Source organism: Engraulis encrasicolus, chromosome 17 (assembly GCF_034702125.1).
Source record: "Engraulis encrasicolus isolate BLACKSEA-1 chromosome 17, IST_EnEncr_1.0, whole genome shotgun sequence".
NCBI lineage: Eukaryota > Metazoa > Chordata > Actinopteri > Clupeiformes > Engraulidae > Engraulis > Engraulis encrasicolus.
In genome coordinates, this window is record NC_085873.1 from 37432857 (window position 1) to 37447856 (window position 15000).

The following is a 15000-nucleotide window of genomic DNA, read 5'->3' on the forward strand; positions in this document are numbered from 1 at the left end:
TGATGATTTCCAGCCCAAAAAATGCTCAAAACCCGCCTAGAAGCATAAAATCCCGCCCAATTCTATTGATTTCTATGGCAAAAATTGGGCGGGTTTTTCTGCTAAATGCCATTTTTACCCGCACACGGCCATCCTAAGCAGCCCAATTGGGCGGGAAACAGCCCAATCTGGCAACACTTATGAGGATACCACTACATTGGGGTGGACCAGGCCAAAATCATCAACAGTCCACCACTGTGCAAATGCCCTGTATGCCTTATGGCCAATCCAGCTATGCCGCTTACACAGGGATGGGGAATGTCCAAGGACAGCTCCAATATGTCTCAGAGTAAGTAAGGGAACACTGACAAAGACCCTTTCAGGTACATCAGTGAACTCTGACTGATGGAGAAGTCTCACAAACATTTTATCCTTTGCAAAAACACATTGTTTTTTTTATTTTATTTACGGTTTTGGATGTGGTGATAAAATTTGCTGATTGGAACTCTATTACGATTCTAGTACTGGCTGCACCAGAGTCTGGAACTCTGTACATCGTCACTTGCCAGCTATGAAGTCAAAGTGAAGATAGATAGATAGATAGATAGATAGATAGATAGATAGATAGATAGATAGATAGATAGATAGATAGATAGATAGATAGATAGATAGATAGATAGCCAGTCATACAGACAGGCAGACAGACAGACAGACAGACAGACAGACAGACAGACAGACAGACAGACAGACAGACAGACAGACAGACAGATAGACAGATAGATAGATAGATAGATAGATAGATAGATAGATAGATAGCCAGTCATACAGACAGGCAGACAGACAGACAGACAGACAGACAGACAGACAGGCAGACAGACAGACAGATAGATAGACAGATAGATAGATAGATAGGCAGCCAGTCATACATACAGACAGACAGGCAGACAGACAGACTGAAAAAGAGATGAGAGTCAGACAAACAAACAAAAAACCCGCGTCTGTTTGTCTGTCTGTTGTACCACATCCTGTAAGCAAATGCCAATAGTGGGTCCCATTTGTCTGCATGAATACAATACAATATAACCCATTGGCCTTATTTCTGAAACTGCTGCTTTATTTAGACAGGCCTGCTCGCTCTCAATCTGGACAGATATGAAACCCAAACCAGTGCAACCGACTATATCAGTCTACTCCAGTCTCCAGTCCGCATGCACACTGTCTGGTGGTGACACAATGAGACTTCTCTGAGGTTGATTTTCATCCACCTGTCTCTCTGTCACTGGCTCTCTCTCCCATTCATTCTCTCTCTCTCCCATTCTCTCTCTCTCTCTCTCTCTCTCTCTCTCTCTCTCTCTCTCTCTCTCTCTCTCTCTCTCTCTCTCTCTCTGTCTCTCTCTCTGAGGATGGTTTCCATCCGTCATCTTTTTATAGCGGCACCAACAGATGGGTGTTTGGGTGGCCAGCATCTCTCTGGCATCCTGTCTGGCATGGATCATGTGACACGGAGAGGGGGATTATGGGTAGTCAGAGGTGTTTGAGCAGCATGTCATCAGAGATCGAGATCGATACCGGCATCTCTGAACTGAGGACACAGAGGAGGTTGGAGAGAGGACGCCCGCTTTGTTCTTCCTGCCGCCTGCTCGCTCGAGTCTAAGCGATCCCAGTCAGGACTGTTCTCTGTCATTGTTCCTCAGTGGTGGAACAATCTCCCTGCAGGGCAGCAAGACTAGTCTACTACCTAGTCTCTTTCAACCTTCAAGAAGCAAGTAAAGACTCTTCTCTTCCGTTACTTATCAAGTCAAGTCAAGTCAGCTTTTATTGTCAGTTTCTTCATATATACGGGTCATACAGGGAAATTGAAATGACATTTCTCTCTCTCTATACAATGAAATGACATAGACATATACAGGACTGACATTAGTGAAGTGAATTAGTGAAGTGAAGTGAAGTGATGAAGTAATAAATAATAACTGAACATTTATCATTGGTGAGTGACACTGATGGACTATCTACTGCACTGATGCTTGAGCTGCTGCGGTCCTGGGTCAGACTCTTTAATATGATGTGAATGTGGGCTACTGCACTTAAAAAAACTGACTCTACTTAGCATCTGCACTTGTTGTTCTGTATATGTCTTGTGCACTTTAGATCTGCTATGTTGTCTGTGATCATGTCGCCCTTGAGCGCATCAAAAGCCTGCCTTAGTACACCCCCCTTAATACTGTGGAAATAAAATAAGCTAATTCCCTCCAATTGTAACTGAGAACCCCCATCCCCTCAGCTGTATCCTTCTCAATGCCACACTACGGCTGGATCAAGAGGGTTTTTAAACTCTAATACAGATGTGAGAATTAAGTAGTATACAGAAGTAAGTAGTATAAGTAAGTAGTATACAAGTATATAGTATTTTTGAAGAGTTCAGATGCAACCCCTAACCCCCTAACTCCATTTCTGAAGACCTGCACGTCTAGGCTATATTTTTAGAGAACCCAGTTGTTGGTTTGGTTTACATTCATGTACTTGATAAGATATATAAATAGTTATATTACATAAATTAAAAAAAAAATGCAATTTTGATAGCTTTGTAGTGAATAAAAATGAATCAGGATTATTTTCTGAAAAGGCACTTAGGAGGTTTTGCATCTGAACTCTTCATTTCTGGATGCATCTCTAGAATATGCAGGGATCAAATTTGGGTTGCCTCACCTCTGCAAGGCAGCCAACCACAGCTGCTAAATTGGTTTCTGATAATAGTTTTGATTACATAAATGAAGGAATGAACAATGTCTGCCACCGACGAACAGGTTACTTGGATAGACAGCAGCATCTGGACTCGAATGTAAAACAAAAAGGTGCGTAGAGGATAGGGGATAGTCTGTGTGTGTGTGTCTGTGTGTGTGTGTGTGTGTGTGTGTGTGTGTGTGTGTGTGTGTGTGTGTGTGTGTGTGTGTGTGTGTGTGTGTGTGTGTGTGTGTGTGTGTGTGTGTGTGTGTGCACGCGCATGCGCGTGTGTGCGTGTGTGTGTGTTTGTGCGTGTGTCCTTTTTCATCTTGTCTGCTCTCTTGTCATCATAGTGTTCCCTGCACAAGAAGAGCTTCTGATTGCTCAGACAATGTTGCAATCAAAAGCCCTTGTAGACAAGGGGAGAGGAGAGGAGACGAATAAAGGAGAGGAGAGGAAGTGGAAAAGTAGATGTAGAGTAGACGAGGAAGGCAAAGAAAGGAGAAGAGAAGAGAAGAGAAGAGAGGAGAAGAAAAGAAAAGAAAAGAAGAGAAGAGGAGAGAAGAGAGGGGAGAAGAGGAGAAGACAAGGGAGAAGAGAAGAGAAGAGAAGAGAAGAGAAGAGAAGAGAAGAGAAGAGAAGAGAAGAGAAGAGAAGAGAAGAGAAGAGAAGAGAGGGGAGTAGAGGAGAAGACAAGAGAGAAGAGAAGAGAAGAGAAGAGAAGAGAAGAAAAGAGAAGAGAAGAGAAGAGAAGAGAAGAGAAGAGAAGAGAAGAGAAGAGAAGAGAAGAGAAGAGAAGAGAAGAGAAGAGAAGAGAAGAGAAGAGAAGAGAAGAGAAGAGGAGAGAAGAGGAGAGAACAGAACAGACTAGAACAGAACAGACTAGAACAGATGAGACAATACAAGAAGAAGAGAGATGAGAAGAAGAAAAGAGATGAGACAAGAAGAAAAGAGAAGAGGAGAGCAGAGGAGAAGAGGAGGTGAGAGGGGAGAAGAGAAGGGAGCTACTGCACAACAGTCATTTATCCGTCGTCATCACTGCATGCCGATGCATCACCATCACAGCTCACGAAGCGAGAGAGCAAGAGAGCGAGAGAGATATCATAGCGAGATAGAGAGAGAGAGAGAGAGAGAGAGAGAGAGAGAGAGAGAGAGAGAGAGAGAGAGAGAGAGAGAGACAGAGAGAGACAGAGAGAGAGACAGAGAGAGAGAGAGAGAGAGAGAGAGACAGAGAGAGACAGAGAGAGAGACAGAGAGAGAGAGAGAGAGAGAGAGAGAGAGAGAGAGAGAGACAGAGAAAGAGAGAGAGAGAGAGAGACAGAGAGAGAGGTAAATGGAACAAGAGTGGGAGGAACAATTTAGAGAGATGACTGTGCATCAAGTCTCACAGGAAAGAAGAGGGAGCGATCAAAGAAGGAAAGAGAGGAGAGGATGAGAAGAGAAGAGAGGAGAGGAGAGGAGAGGAGAGGAGAGGAGAGGAGAGGACAAGGGAGGGGAGGAGAGGAGAGGAGAGGAGAGGAGAGGACAAGGGAGGGGAGGAGAGGAGAGGAGACGATGACAGCAGGCTTTTTGAGGAAGAAAGATGTCATGGATGACAGTGATGAGAGTGATAGAGGGAGAAAAGGTGTGAGAGAGAAACGGAGAGTGAAAGTTAAGAGTGAGGAGTAGAATGGGATATACTGTACAATGTATATAGTGAAAAGAGAGAGAGAGAGAGAGAGAGAGAGAGAGAGAGAGAGAGAGAGAGAGAGAGAGAGAGAGAGAGAGAGAGAGAGAGAGAGAGAGAGAGAGAGAGAGAGAGAGAGAGAGAGAGATCATGGCCTTGGCTATAACGCCTGTATACCTAATCTCAAACCAGCTTCTTGGTTAAATTTTAATGTTCAGGAACCAGAACGTTGAACCAAAAAATACTCGTTTTCTTCATGAGGTTCATCTGGGTAACTCATGGTCATCTGCGGTACAATTATGAAAACAATATAAAATGACAGCATGGATCAAGCTGGTCCACTTCAAAGGAGACTGGGCCAAGGACGACTGGAGCACACAGGATATGTTTTTCTGATTGTGGTGCGAGCATGACTAACGTTTCGAAGCAGTGTGTCTTCATCAGAGTCAAACCATTCTTTGCAGTAACACCAGTATGGTTTGACTCTGATGAAGACACACTGCTTCGAAACGTTAGTCATGCTCGCACCACAATAAAATCAGAAAAACATATCCTGTGTGCTCCAGTCGTCCTTGGCCCAGTCTCCTTTGAAGTGGACCAGCTTGATCCAAACTGAATACACTCCCAGACTGTGAGCACCAAGAAAGCTAGAGAGCAAGTGACCTCCTTTCCTTAATAAAATGACAGCAGTCTGACTCACCAGCGACAGAGTTGGGCCGCGGCGTGAGGTAGGGCTGCGTGGGGCCGGCGTAGGTGTGGGCGTGGTCGGCCTCGAGCGAGCGTCCAATGGGCACCTTGTTGAGGCTGCAGGAGGAGGCGGCCATGTTCTCGTCCAATCGGTACAGGCCCGAGTCCAGCGTGGAGCGCTGCGAATGCCACAGCTTCATGTTGCCACGACTACCGCCTCCAGCATCGCCACCGCTGCTGCTGCTGCTGCTGTACTTGCCTCCGCTGCTGCTGCTGCGGTCCGCACTCTCTGAGTAACTGGTCAGGGTCGCTGTGGAGATGGAGGGATAGAGAGAGAGGGGAAGAGAGAGAGAGAGAGAGGCAGGAACAGTGGGGCGGAGGGAGAGTGAATGGCATAGGGAGAGAAAGAGGGAGAGAGAGAGAGAGAGAGATTTAAAATGTCTTTATTTAACACCATTTAGCCATCATACATTATCACAATACAGCCACTGCCCAAAATTAGAGGGAGAAGGAGAGAGAGAGAGCGAGAGAGAGAGAGAGAGAGAGAGAGAGAGAGAGAGAGAGAGAGAGAGAGAGAGAGAGAGAGAGAGAGAGGGTGTGTGCATGTGTGCATGCTTGTGTGTGTGTGTATAGAAGAGTAAGAAGAGTAAGAGTAATTTATTTGTCACATACAACCCTAACCTTGTGGTCTAGCTTGCAGTGAAATGACAGTTCTGGTTAACTCCATAGTGCAGAAAGACTAACAAACAAACAAATAGAGTAGGGTAATTGTCCAGTCCATAGCTGAGAAGGTGGAATCCTGTGTGGAGGCGTAGATCAACGCAGACCAAGGAGGTCTACATAGACGCAGACAGTAGTCTAACGACCGTAGACAGCCGCAGTCTCCTGGAGGGGGGAAGCGCTCTTCCGGGTTGGATGAATTGCGCTCGCAGGGTGACAAAAACGGCATCCTCGCACTTGCCGTTCACCAAGATGTACAAAAGTCCCGTAAATATCCGCTGACATGGGAAAGAAGTGCCGTCGGATCCATTTTTTCCTCCAACGACTCCCGGCCGGAATGCGCATTTCGTCTCCATAGTAATTCCATTACCGCTATCAATTGAACTGGACACCACGGTGAAATTAATCAAACTTTTACATTGACGCACCTTTACATTGACGCTGTAGACAGCACTTAAAAGTGCTTTCCATACATGCGGTCATGAATGTAACAAAATTACAAAATAAATATGGTCAAATTCCATAAAAATAAGTTAAAAGAGTTGCACAGGAGCAGGAGTTACCAGATAGGTAGGACCGAACGACGTGGCGCCATGGCCATGTGTATGCATGTGTGTCTATGTTTGTGTGCACATGTGAGTGTGCATGTGTGCGTACGTGTGTGTGTGAGTGCACGCGCGCGTGTGTGTGCGTGCGTGCATGTGTGTGTGTGCATGTGTGCGTGTGTGCTACCTATGATGCCGTTGTCTCTGCTCTCCAGTGCGTGCGTGTGTGTGTGTGTGCACGAGTGTGTGCATGCATGTGTGTGTGCTACTGTACCTATGATGCCGCTGTCTCTGCTCTCCAGCGTGGAGGTGGGGCTGGTAAGGGGGGCGTGGCCTGTGCTGGTGAGGGGGAGGGGCAGCGTGCTGCAGGGGCTGCAGGCGGGAGGGGAAGCTGTGCTATTGGTCAACGTGGAGCACGGGCTCAACCTCTGGGTCACACACACGCCCTGTGGAGAGACACCGGGGGGGAGAGAGAGAGAGAGAGAGAGAGAGAGAGAGAGAGAGAGAGAGAGAGAGAGAGAGAGAGAGAGAGAGAGAGAGAGAGAGAGACCTTTAAAAAGCCTTTTATTTACCATTCAGTCATCATACATTAGCAAAGTACAGCCACTGCCCAAAAGCAGACCAACACCCCCCCTATATGTTCACAATCAGCTCTCCGTCCCCCCCAACCTCACACAACACACCCCCCACACACCAAACGTTTGAACATTTCTCCAAATCATTGACCAAGTGATAATACATGTATTCCACCTTGATGCGACTTTTAGCCATTCCCAAGAATCTAAGACTCTAAGGGGTCTACATACACCAGGTTCAGCATTTTCTGCTTGCGGGTCAGCCAAATGGCCAACTTTGCCATGAGAGAGAGAGAGAGAGAGAGAGAGAGAGAGAGAGAGAGAGAGAGAGAGAGAGAGAGAGAGAGAGAGAGAGAGATCAAAATGATTAATTAGAGAGCGAGGGAGAGAGCGATAGAGATAGAGAGACAGAGATCATAATAATGATTCATTATACATTACATAACTAGGTTTTTTTTCATCTATGTGCTGTGTGCACGTGCTATGTCTTCTTATCTCTTGAGAAAGAGAGAGAGAGAGAGAGAGAGAGAGAGAGAGAGAGAGAGAGAGAGAGAACATATAGGAGTCATAATTCATACTGTTATTCTGATATTCACTTTATGCATCCCTACAATATTGAGTGTGTGTGTGAGTGTGTGTTTGTGTGTGTGAGTGTCTATGTGTGTGTGTGCGTGTGTGTGGGTGTGTGCGCATGTGTGTGTGTGTGTGTGTGTGCTACCTATGATGCCGCTGTCTCTGCTCCCCAGTGTGGACGTGCGTGTGTGTGTGTGTGTGTGTGTTTGTGTGTGTGTGTGTGTGTGTGTGTGTGTGTGTGTGCTACCTATGATGCCGCTGTCTCTGCTCCCCAGTGTGGACGTGCGTGTGTGTGTGTGTCTGTGTGTTTGTGTGCATGTGTCTTTTTGTGCGTGCATATGTGCGTGTCTGCTCGTGTGTGTGCATGCGTCCGTATAGCATGTGGGCGTTTGGGATGACGGTGATGGTGCTAAATTGGACTATATAATCTAATTCATCAGCCTAACTCCTTTTCTTCAAACACACACACGCACGCACGCACGCACACACACACGCACGCACACACACACACACACACACACACACACACACACACACACACAAGCTGCCTCTGCATGGGAAGTGGTGCATTTGCAGAGTGGAGAATCCTGAATAATACTGAAGGCTCATCAGTTACGTAAGAGACCAATTAGAGGTAAACTTGTTTCGAAGACACACACACACGCGCACACACACACACACACACACACACAGTATGCACACAGAGACACAGTATGACGCTGAAGCACCTCAAAGGAAAAGAGTTGTGCTGAGTGTGTGTGTGTGTGTGTGTGTGTGTGTGTGTGTGTGTGTGTGTGTGTGTGTGTGTGTGTGTGTGTGTGTGTGTGTGTGTGTGTGTGTGTGTGTGTGTGTGTGTGTGTGTGTGTGTGTGTGCGTGCGTGCGTGCGTGCGTGCGTGCGCGCGTGTGTGTGTGTGTGTTGTCCTGAGGGATTATAGCTCATTATCGCCTGACGGTAGAGTTCTGAGCAAGTGGATACAGTGTGATGAGACCAAAAGGCGTCAATATCACCGCAGGCTCAGGAGATGGCCAGGCCATGCCCTCCTAGATACGCAACACCTTCAGCGCTGCTACTAGTCACAGTGTTGCCAGATGTGTCTGATCAAATCCCGCCGAAAAGGTTCTCAAAAACTGCCAAAATGTGCTAAATTCTGCCCAATTTCAACAAAATTGTATTGATTGCTATGGGCATAAAACTGCACGAAAAAGGTTTTCCCATTTTAACCCGCAGACGGCCATCCCAAGCAGCTCAATTAGACGGGTAAACGCCCAATCTCAAGTTCAAGTTCAAGTTCAAGTACTTTTATTTGTCACATACATGGTAATTGTAGTGAAATGATGATGGGGTCATCAGCTCTGCATCTTAAAAATTAAAAATTAAAAATTAAAAATTAAATCTGGCAACACTGGTCAGGTCAAGAGCAATACAAGTACTTTCTGAGCTCCCAAAAAATCGGGAACTCCTCCCACTTATTCAGGAGGCAAACAACCATTAGCAAACCAATGGAGGTGGGTCAACCATGCCATTTTGGAAATGTTAATTGTTATGCACTTGATCAGACCAAGTCTCGAAGATATTTGAAAGTTGATGATTATCAGTCTATCAGGAGATAGTCCGACGCAGACCAGATCTGGCCCGATGTTGGCCCAGCCGTGGCTCTAGAGTCGGCTGGGCACTGAGTTGCTGTGCGGGCGACCAGGGTTCGATTCCCAGCCCCGGTAATTTCCGGATACTTCTCCTGGGATCTCTCTCTCCTAGCCATTTCCTGTCTGTTCTCCACTGTCCTTTCAAACAATAAAGGCACACACCCCCTAATATATATATATATATATACAGTTGAGGACGATATTATTAGCTTCCCTCCTGAAATTAGACATTTCTCTTGATTTCTCAGTGAGAATGACCATTATGAACCGTTTCTGTTATCCTGGAAACAAATACACCAACATAGTTAACAACTAATCAAAGTGCTTGATGTCAGTTTTGGTTCTTAAATGGCACTCTATTGACTATTAATGATAAGGGGGCTAATAATTTTGTCCTTGCCATTTCTACCCTTTTTTGTTTAAACTCATTGTGAAAATGGAAAAATCCAAATTCAACTCATTGGACATTATCTCCATCAGGGTATTTGTTTCCAGAATAACAGAAACGGTTCATAATGTTCCTTCTCACTGAGAAATCAAGAGAGATGTCTAATTTCAGGAGGGAGGCTAATAATATCGTCCTCAACTATATGTCCCCCAAAACAATATTTTTTCTTGATTTTAACACTTAATATGTTGTCTTTTCACTATTCTCCATCTAATGAATGGTTTGAATGTTTTGAAAATGATAGCATTTTGATTTTATTCACAGTTTACCAAACGTCCCAACTTCACCGGAGTTGGGGTTTGTAGTTCGAATAATTATTCAAAATACTTGATGACAGTAGCTATGGTGTTTGTTATATTTCATTACAACCAATTATTATGGTATTGTCATGAGACATAAGACCACTTTATGGTCCTTTTAGCATCCATTAGTTGAGTTGCACCAAATCCGGTGGGTACGCTTTGGCAAAGTAGCAACAGCACCAGGGTGGCCAGATTGGGCAGTTTGGGATGAGAATTTGCAGGTAGAAAGGTATTGAATTTCCGTAGATTTATGGCCATAGAAATCAGTAGAATTTAAATTTTAAATTGGATGGGATTTAGTGCCTCTTGTGTCTCTTTTCCACTGCCGGTTTTGTGGTAGGCCTACAGCTTGACACAGCGCGGTCGGCCACCACTTTTTGCTTAAAGATTGAGATGTGTCGTGCTTATTCAAAAAGCAAAAAGTGGCGGACGAGACGTGCTGTGTTGAGCTGTAAAAAAGGCATAGGTGAGATTTTGAGTATCTATAGATGTTTAACACACTTCTGCGTTCTTTAGGAGGAAATATACAATTGTAGTGGAATTCTACGTCTTCCGCAACGACCAGCAGCATAACAACAATGGCGCAGGCAAGAAGCAAAGCTTAGCCTACTGTAGTGTGCCTGAATATTTGTCCTATGTCCAAAGACAGCTGTATCTTCATTTTCATTCATTTCCTGCCAATGAGGAAGCCAGGAAAAATGGCTGTACACACACGTTGTTACTAGTTACTCGCTCAGCGAATAATGTCGATGTGTTCCAGCGAGACTCGCAGGCGAGTAGGCGAGTACTGTACAAGCGATGCGATGTGGGCGGATCCCGAGTTGAAAATATTTCATCTTCGAGCAAGGAGAATAAGCGAGTAACCAATTGGAATGCAGAGTTCGGTACTTCTCGCCTGTTCATTGTCAGTTAAAGCCGCGGGAACTTTCAGCGAACGTTCCATGTAAGAGTGGCGAGTAGGCCGGCAAGCGAAAAGCTAGCTTTGTGTGTGTACGCCGCTTTAGGCAGCTAAACTGGACCACGATTATGCAGTGCCACCTCCAGCTGGTGAGAAGTGGACAATGTGTGGATGACAGTCCTGTTGAGTTGCATGTTGTATTTTAAACATTTGATTGAAATAACGAGTGGTCCTGTTTGAGCACGGGTAGCTCAAATTGAGCTGTCTTTATATTTCCAAAGACTATGATTGACAGTTTTGGAAACAGGCTGAAAAACAGGATTTAATAAAAAAATCAATTCGGTTAAATTGAGGTTTTAATTAGCTTCTTGTATCGCTACCCACCCTAGGCACGAGGCAGACAACAACGCTGCTTCAGAAAGTAAATGTCCTGCCATCTATTGATTCAGTCTGTACTGCCTTGGGTGTGTGTGTGTGTGTGTGTGTGTGTGTGTGTGTGTGTGTGTGTGTGTGTGTGTGTGTGTGTGTGTGTGTGTGTGTGTGTGTGTGTGTGTGTGTGTGTGTGTGTGTGTGTGTGTGTGCGCGTGCGTGCGTGTGTGTGTGTGTGTGTGTGTGTGTTGTCCTGAGGGATTATAGCTCATTATCGCCTGACGGTAGAGTTCTGAGCAAGTGGATACAGTGTGATGAGACCAAAAGGCGTCAATTTCACCGCAGGCTCAGGAGATGGCCAGGCCGTGCCCTCCTAGTGACGCAACACCTTCAGCGCTGCTACTAGTCACAGTGTTGCCAGATGTGTCTGATCAAATCCCGCCTAAAAGGTTCTCAAAAACTGCCAAAAAGAGCTAAATTCTGCCCAATTTCAACAAAATTGTATTGATTTCTATGGGCATAAAACTGCACGAAAAAGGTTTTCCCATTTTAACCCGCAGACGGCCATCCCAAGCAGCTCAATTAGACGGGTAAACGCCCAATCTGGCAACACTGGTCAGGTCAAGAGCAATACAAGTACTTTCTGAGCTCCCAAAAAATCGGGAACTCCTCCCACTTATTCAGGAGCCGAACAACCATTAGCAAACCAATGGAGGCTGGTCAACCATGCCATTTTGGAAATGTTAATTGTTATGCTCTTGATCAGACCAAGTCTCGAAGAGATTTGAAAGTTGATGATTATCAGGCTATCCGGAGATAGTCCGACGCAGACCAGATCTGGCCCGATGTTGGCCCAGCCGTGGCTCTAGCGTCGGCTGGGCACTGAGTTGCTGTGCGGGCGACCAGGGTTCGATTCCCAGCCCAGGTAATTTCCGGATACTTCCCCTGGGATCTCTCTCTCCTAGCCATTTCCTGTCTGTTATCCACTGTCCTTTCAAACAATAAAGGCACACACCCCCTAATATATATATATATATATATATATATATATACAGTTGAGGACGATATTATTAGCTTCCCTCCTGAAATTAGACATTTCTCTTGATTTCTCAGTGAGAATGACCATTATGAACCGCTTCTGTTATCCTTGAAACAAATACACCAACATAGTTAACAACTAATCAAAGTGCCTGATGTCAGTTTTGGTTCTTAAATGGCACTCTATTGACTATTAATGATAAGGGGGCTAATCATTTTGTCCTTGCCATTTCTACCCTTTTTTGTTTAAACTCATTGTGAAAATGGAAAAATCCAAACTCATTGGACATTATCTCCACCAGTGTATTTGTTTCCAGAATAACAGAAACGGTTCATAATGTTCATTCTCACTGAGAAATCAAGAGAGATGTCTAATTTCAGGAGGGGGACTAATAGCAGAGATTCTTTAAGTATAGAGATATGCCAACATAATAGGTTTTTATGGGCACCTAACATGACCAGGTTCCGGTCTGCCTAAAGGGCCGTGTCATAATGCTCCTAGCATTGAATAGAACAGTCCTCAGGTCTGCCTAGGTCTGCCTAAAGGGGGATTTCCCCCCCAATAATAGAACCAGGAAACAATGGGCCAATGGAACCTCTCTGTCTCTACTCCCTCTGCTAATAATATCGTCCTCAACTGTAAATATCTGGCAACGTAGCAACAGCACCAGGGTTGCCAGATTGGGCAGTTTGGGATGAGAATTTGCAAGTAAAAAGGTATTGAATTTCAGTAGATTTATGGGCATAGAAATCAGTAGAATTTAAATTTTAAATTGGATGGGATTTAGTGCCTCTTGTGTCTCTTTTCCACTGCCGGTTTTGTGGTAGGCCTACAGCTCGACACAGCGCGGTCGGCCACCACTTTTAGCTTAAAGATTGAGCTGTGTCGTGCTTATTCAAAAAGCGGCGGACGAGACGTGCTGTGTTGAGCTGTAAAAAAGGCATAGGTGAGATTTTGAGTATCTATAGATGTTTAACACACTTCTGCGTTCTTTAGGAGGAAATATACAATTGTAGTGGAATTCTACGTCTTCCGCAACGACCAGCAGCATAACAACAATGGCGCAGGCAAGAAGCAAAGCTTAGCCTACTGTAGTGTGCCTGAATATTTGTCCTATGTCCAAAGACAGCTGTATCTTCATTTTCATTCATTTCCTGCCAATGAGGAAGCCAGGAAAAATGGCCGTACACACACGTCGTTAGTAGTTACTCGCTCAGCGAATAATGTCGATGTGTTCCAGCGAGACTGGCAGGCGAGTACTGTACAAGCGATGCGATGTGGGCGGATGAAAATATTTCATCTTCGAGCAAGGAGAATAAGCGAGTAACCAATTGGAATGCAGAGTTCGGTACTTCTCGCCTGTTCATTGTCAGTTAAAGCCGCGGGAACTTTCAGCGAACGTTCCATGTAAGAGTGGCGAGTAGGCCGGCAAGCGAAAAGCTAGCTTTGTGTGTGTACGCCGCTTTAGGCAGCTAAACTGGACCACGATTATGCAGTGCCACCTCCAGCTGGTGAGAAGTGGACAATGTGTGGATGACAGTCCTGTTGAGTTGCATGTTGTATTTTAAACATTTGATTGAAATAACGAGTGGTCCTGTTTGAGCACGGGTAGCTCAAATTTAGCTGTCTTTATATTTCCAAAGACTATGATTGACAGTTTTGGAAACAGGCTGAAAAACAGGATTTAATAAAAAAAATCAATTCGGTTAAATTGAGGTTTTAATTAGCTTCTTGTATCGCTACCCACCCTAGGCACGAGGCAGACAACAACGCTGCTTCAGAAAGTAAATGTCCTGCCGTCTATTGATTCAGTCTGTACTGCCTTGGGTGTGTGTGTGTGTGTGTGTGTGTGTGTGTGTGTGTGTGTGTGTGTGTGTGTGTGTGTGTGTGTGTGTGTGTGTGTGTGTGTGTGTGTGTGTGTGTGTGTGTGTGTGTGTGTGTGTGTGCGTGCGCGCACACGCGTGTGTGTGTGTGTGTGTTAGTGTTAGTGTGTGTGCGTTCATGTGAGTGTGTCACCTGTGCATCTTCGGGCTCCTCCATGCTGTGTGTGTGTCTGTCTTTCTGTCTGTCTGTCTGTCTGTCTGTCTGTCTGTCTGTCTGTCTGTCTGTCTGTCTGTCTGTCTGTCTGTCTGTCTGTCTGTGTGTGTACAGTATACATGCCTGTGCGTACCAGCCGTGGCCTAGTGGTTAGAGAGTTGGTCTTTCAATATAGGGGTTGCAGGTTCGAATCCCCCCCGACCTCTCCCTACATCTCTATCCATGGCTGAAGTGTTCTTGAGCTAGGCACCTATCCCCACATTGCTCCTGGGACTGTAACCGATACCCTGACAAATAATAACTGTAAGTCGCATTGAATAAAATGAAAGCGTCAGCTAAGTGTAATATAATGTAATGTAATGTGCGTGTGTGTGTGTGTACGTGTGTGTCACCTTTGGGCTCCTACATGCTGTCGCTCTGTGTGTGTGTGTGTGTGTGTGTGTGTGTGTCTGTGTGTGTGTGTGTGTGTGCGTGTACGTTCGTTCGTGTGTGTGTCACCTGTGCATCTTCGGGCTCCTCCATGCTGTCGCTGGCTTTGTCTCCGAGCAGGAAGCCCAGGCGTGTCATCAACGTGCTCGCCGCCTCGTCCACCGAGGGAGGGGGGCCCAGCTCCTCACTCACCCCCCCTGGAGAGAGAGAGAGAGAGAGAGAGAGAGAGAGAGAGAGAGATGTGATTAGCCACATGAACACGGTAAAATGTGAGAGTGCTATCATTGACTTCCTAAAGTTAACTAGGACTAAACCAGGGGGTCAGGATTTGACTGATTAGCTTCGCCGATTAGCAAGGCACTTCCTC

General features: G+C 45.5%; 1 protein-coding gene across 1 annotated transcript in view; it reads right to left on the reverse strand.

Moving 5' to 3' along the window:
- tanc2b (tetratricopeptide repeat, ankyrin repeat and coiled-coil containing 2b) overlaps positions 1–15000 on the reverse strand; it is a 226036-nt gene that overhangs the window by 120888 nt on the left and 90148 nt on the right. Inside the window, exons 4-6 of the mRNA XM_063220958.1 lie at positions 14703–14830; positions 6593–6764; positions 5067–5363 (exon numbers count right to left, since the gene is read on the reverse strand). Of these exons, the coding sequence (XP_063077028.1) occupies positions 5067–5363; positions 6593–6764; positions 14703–14830 (597 nt within the window). The remainder of the gene's footprint in view (positions 1–5066; positions 5364–6592; positions 6765–14702; positions 14831–15000) is intronic.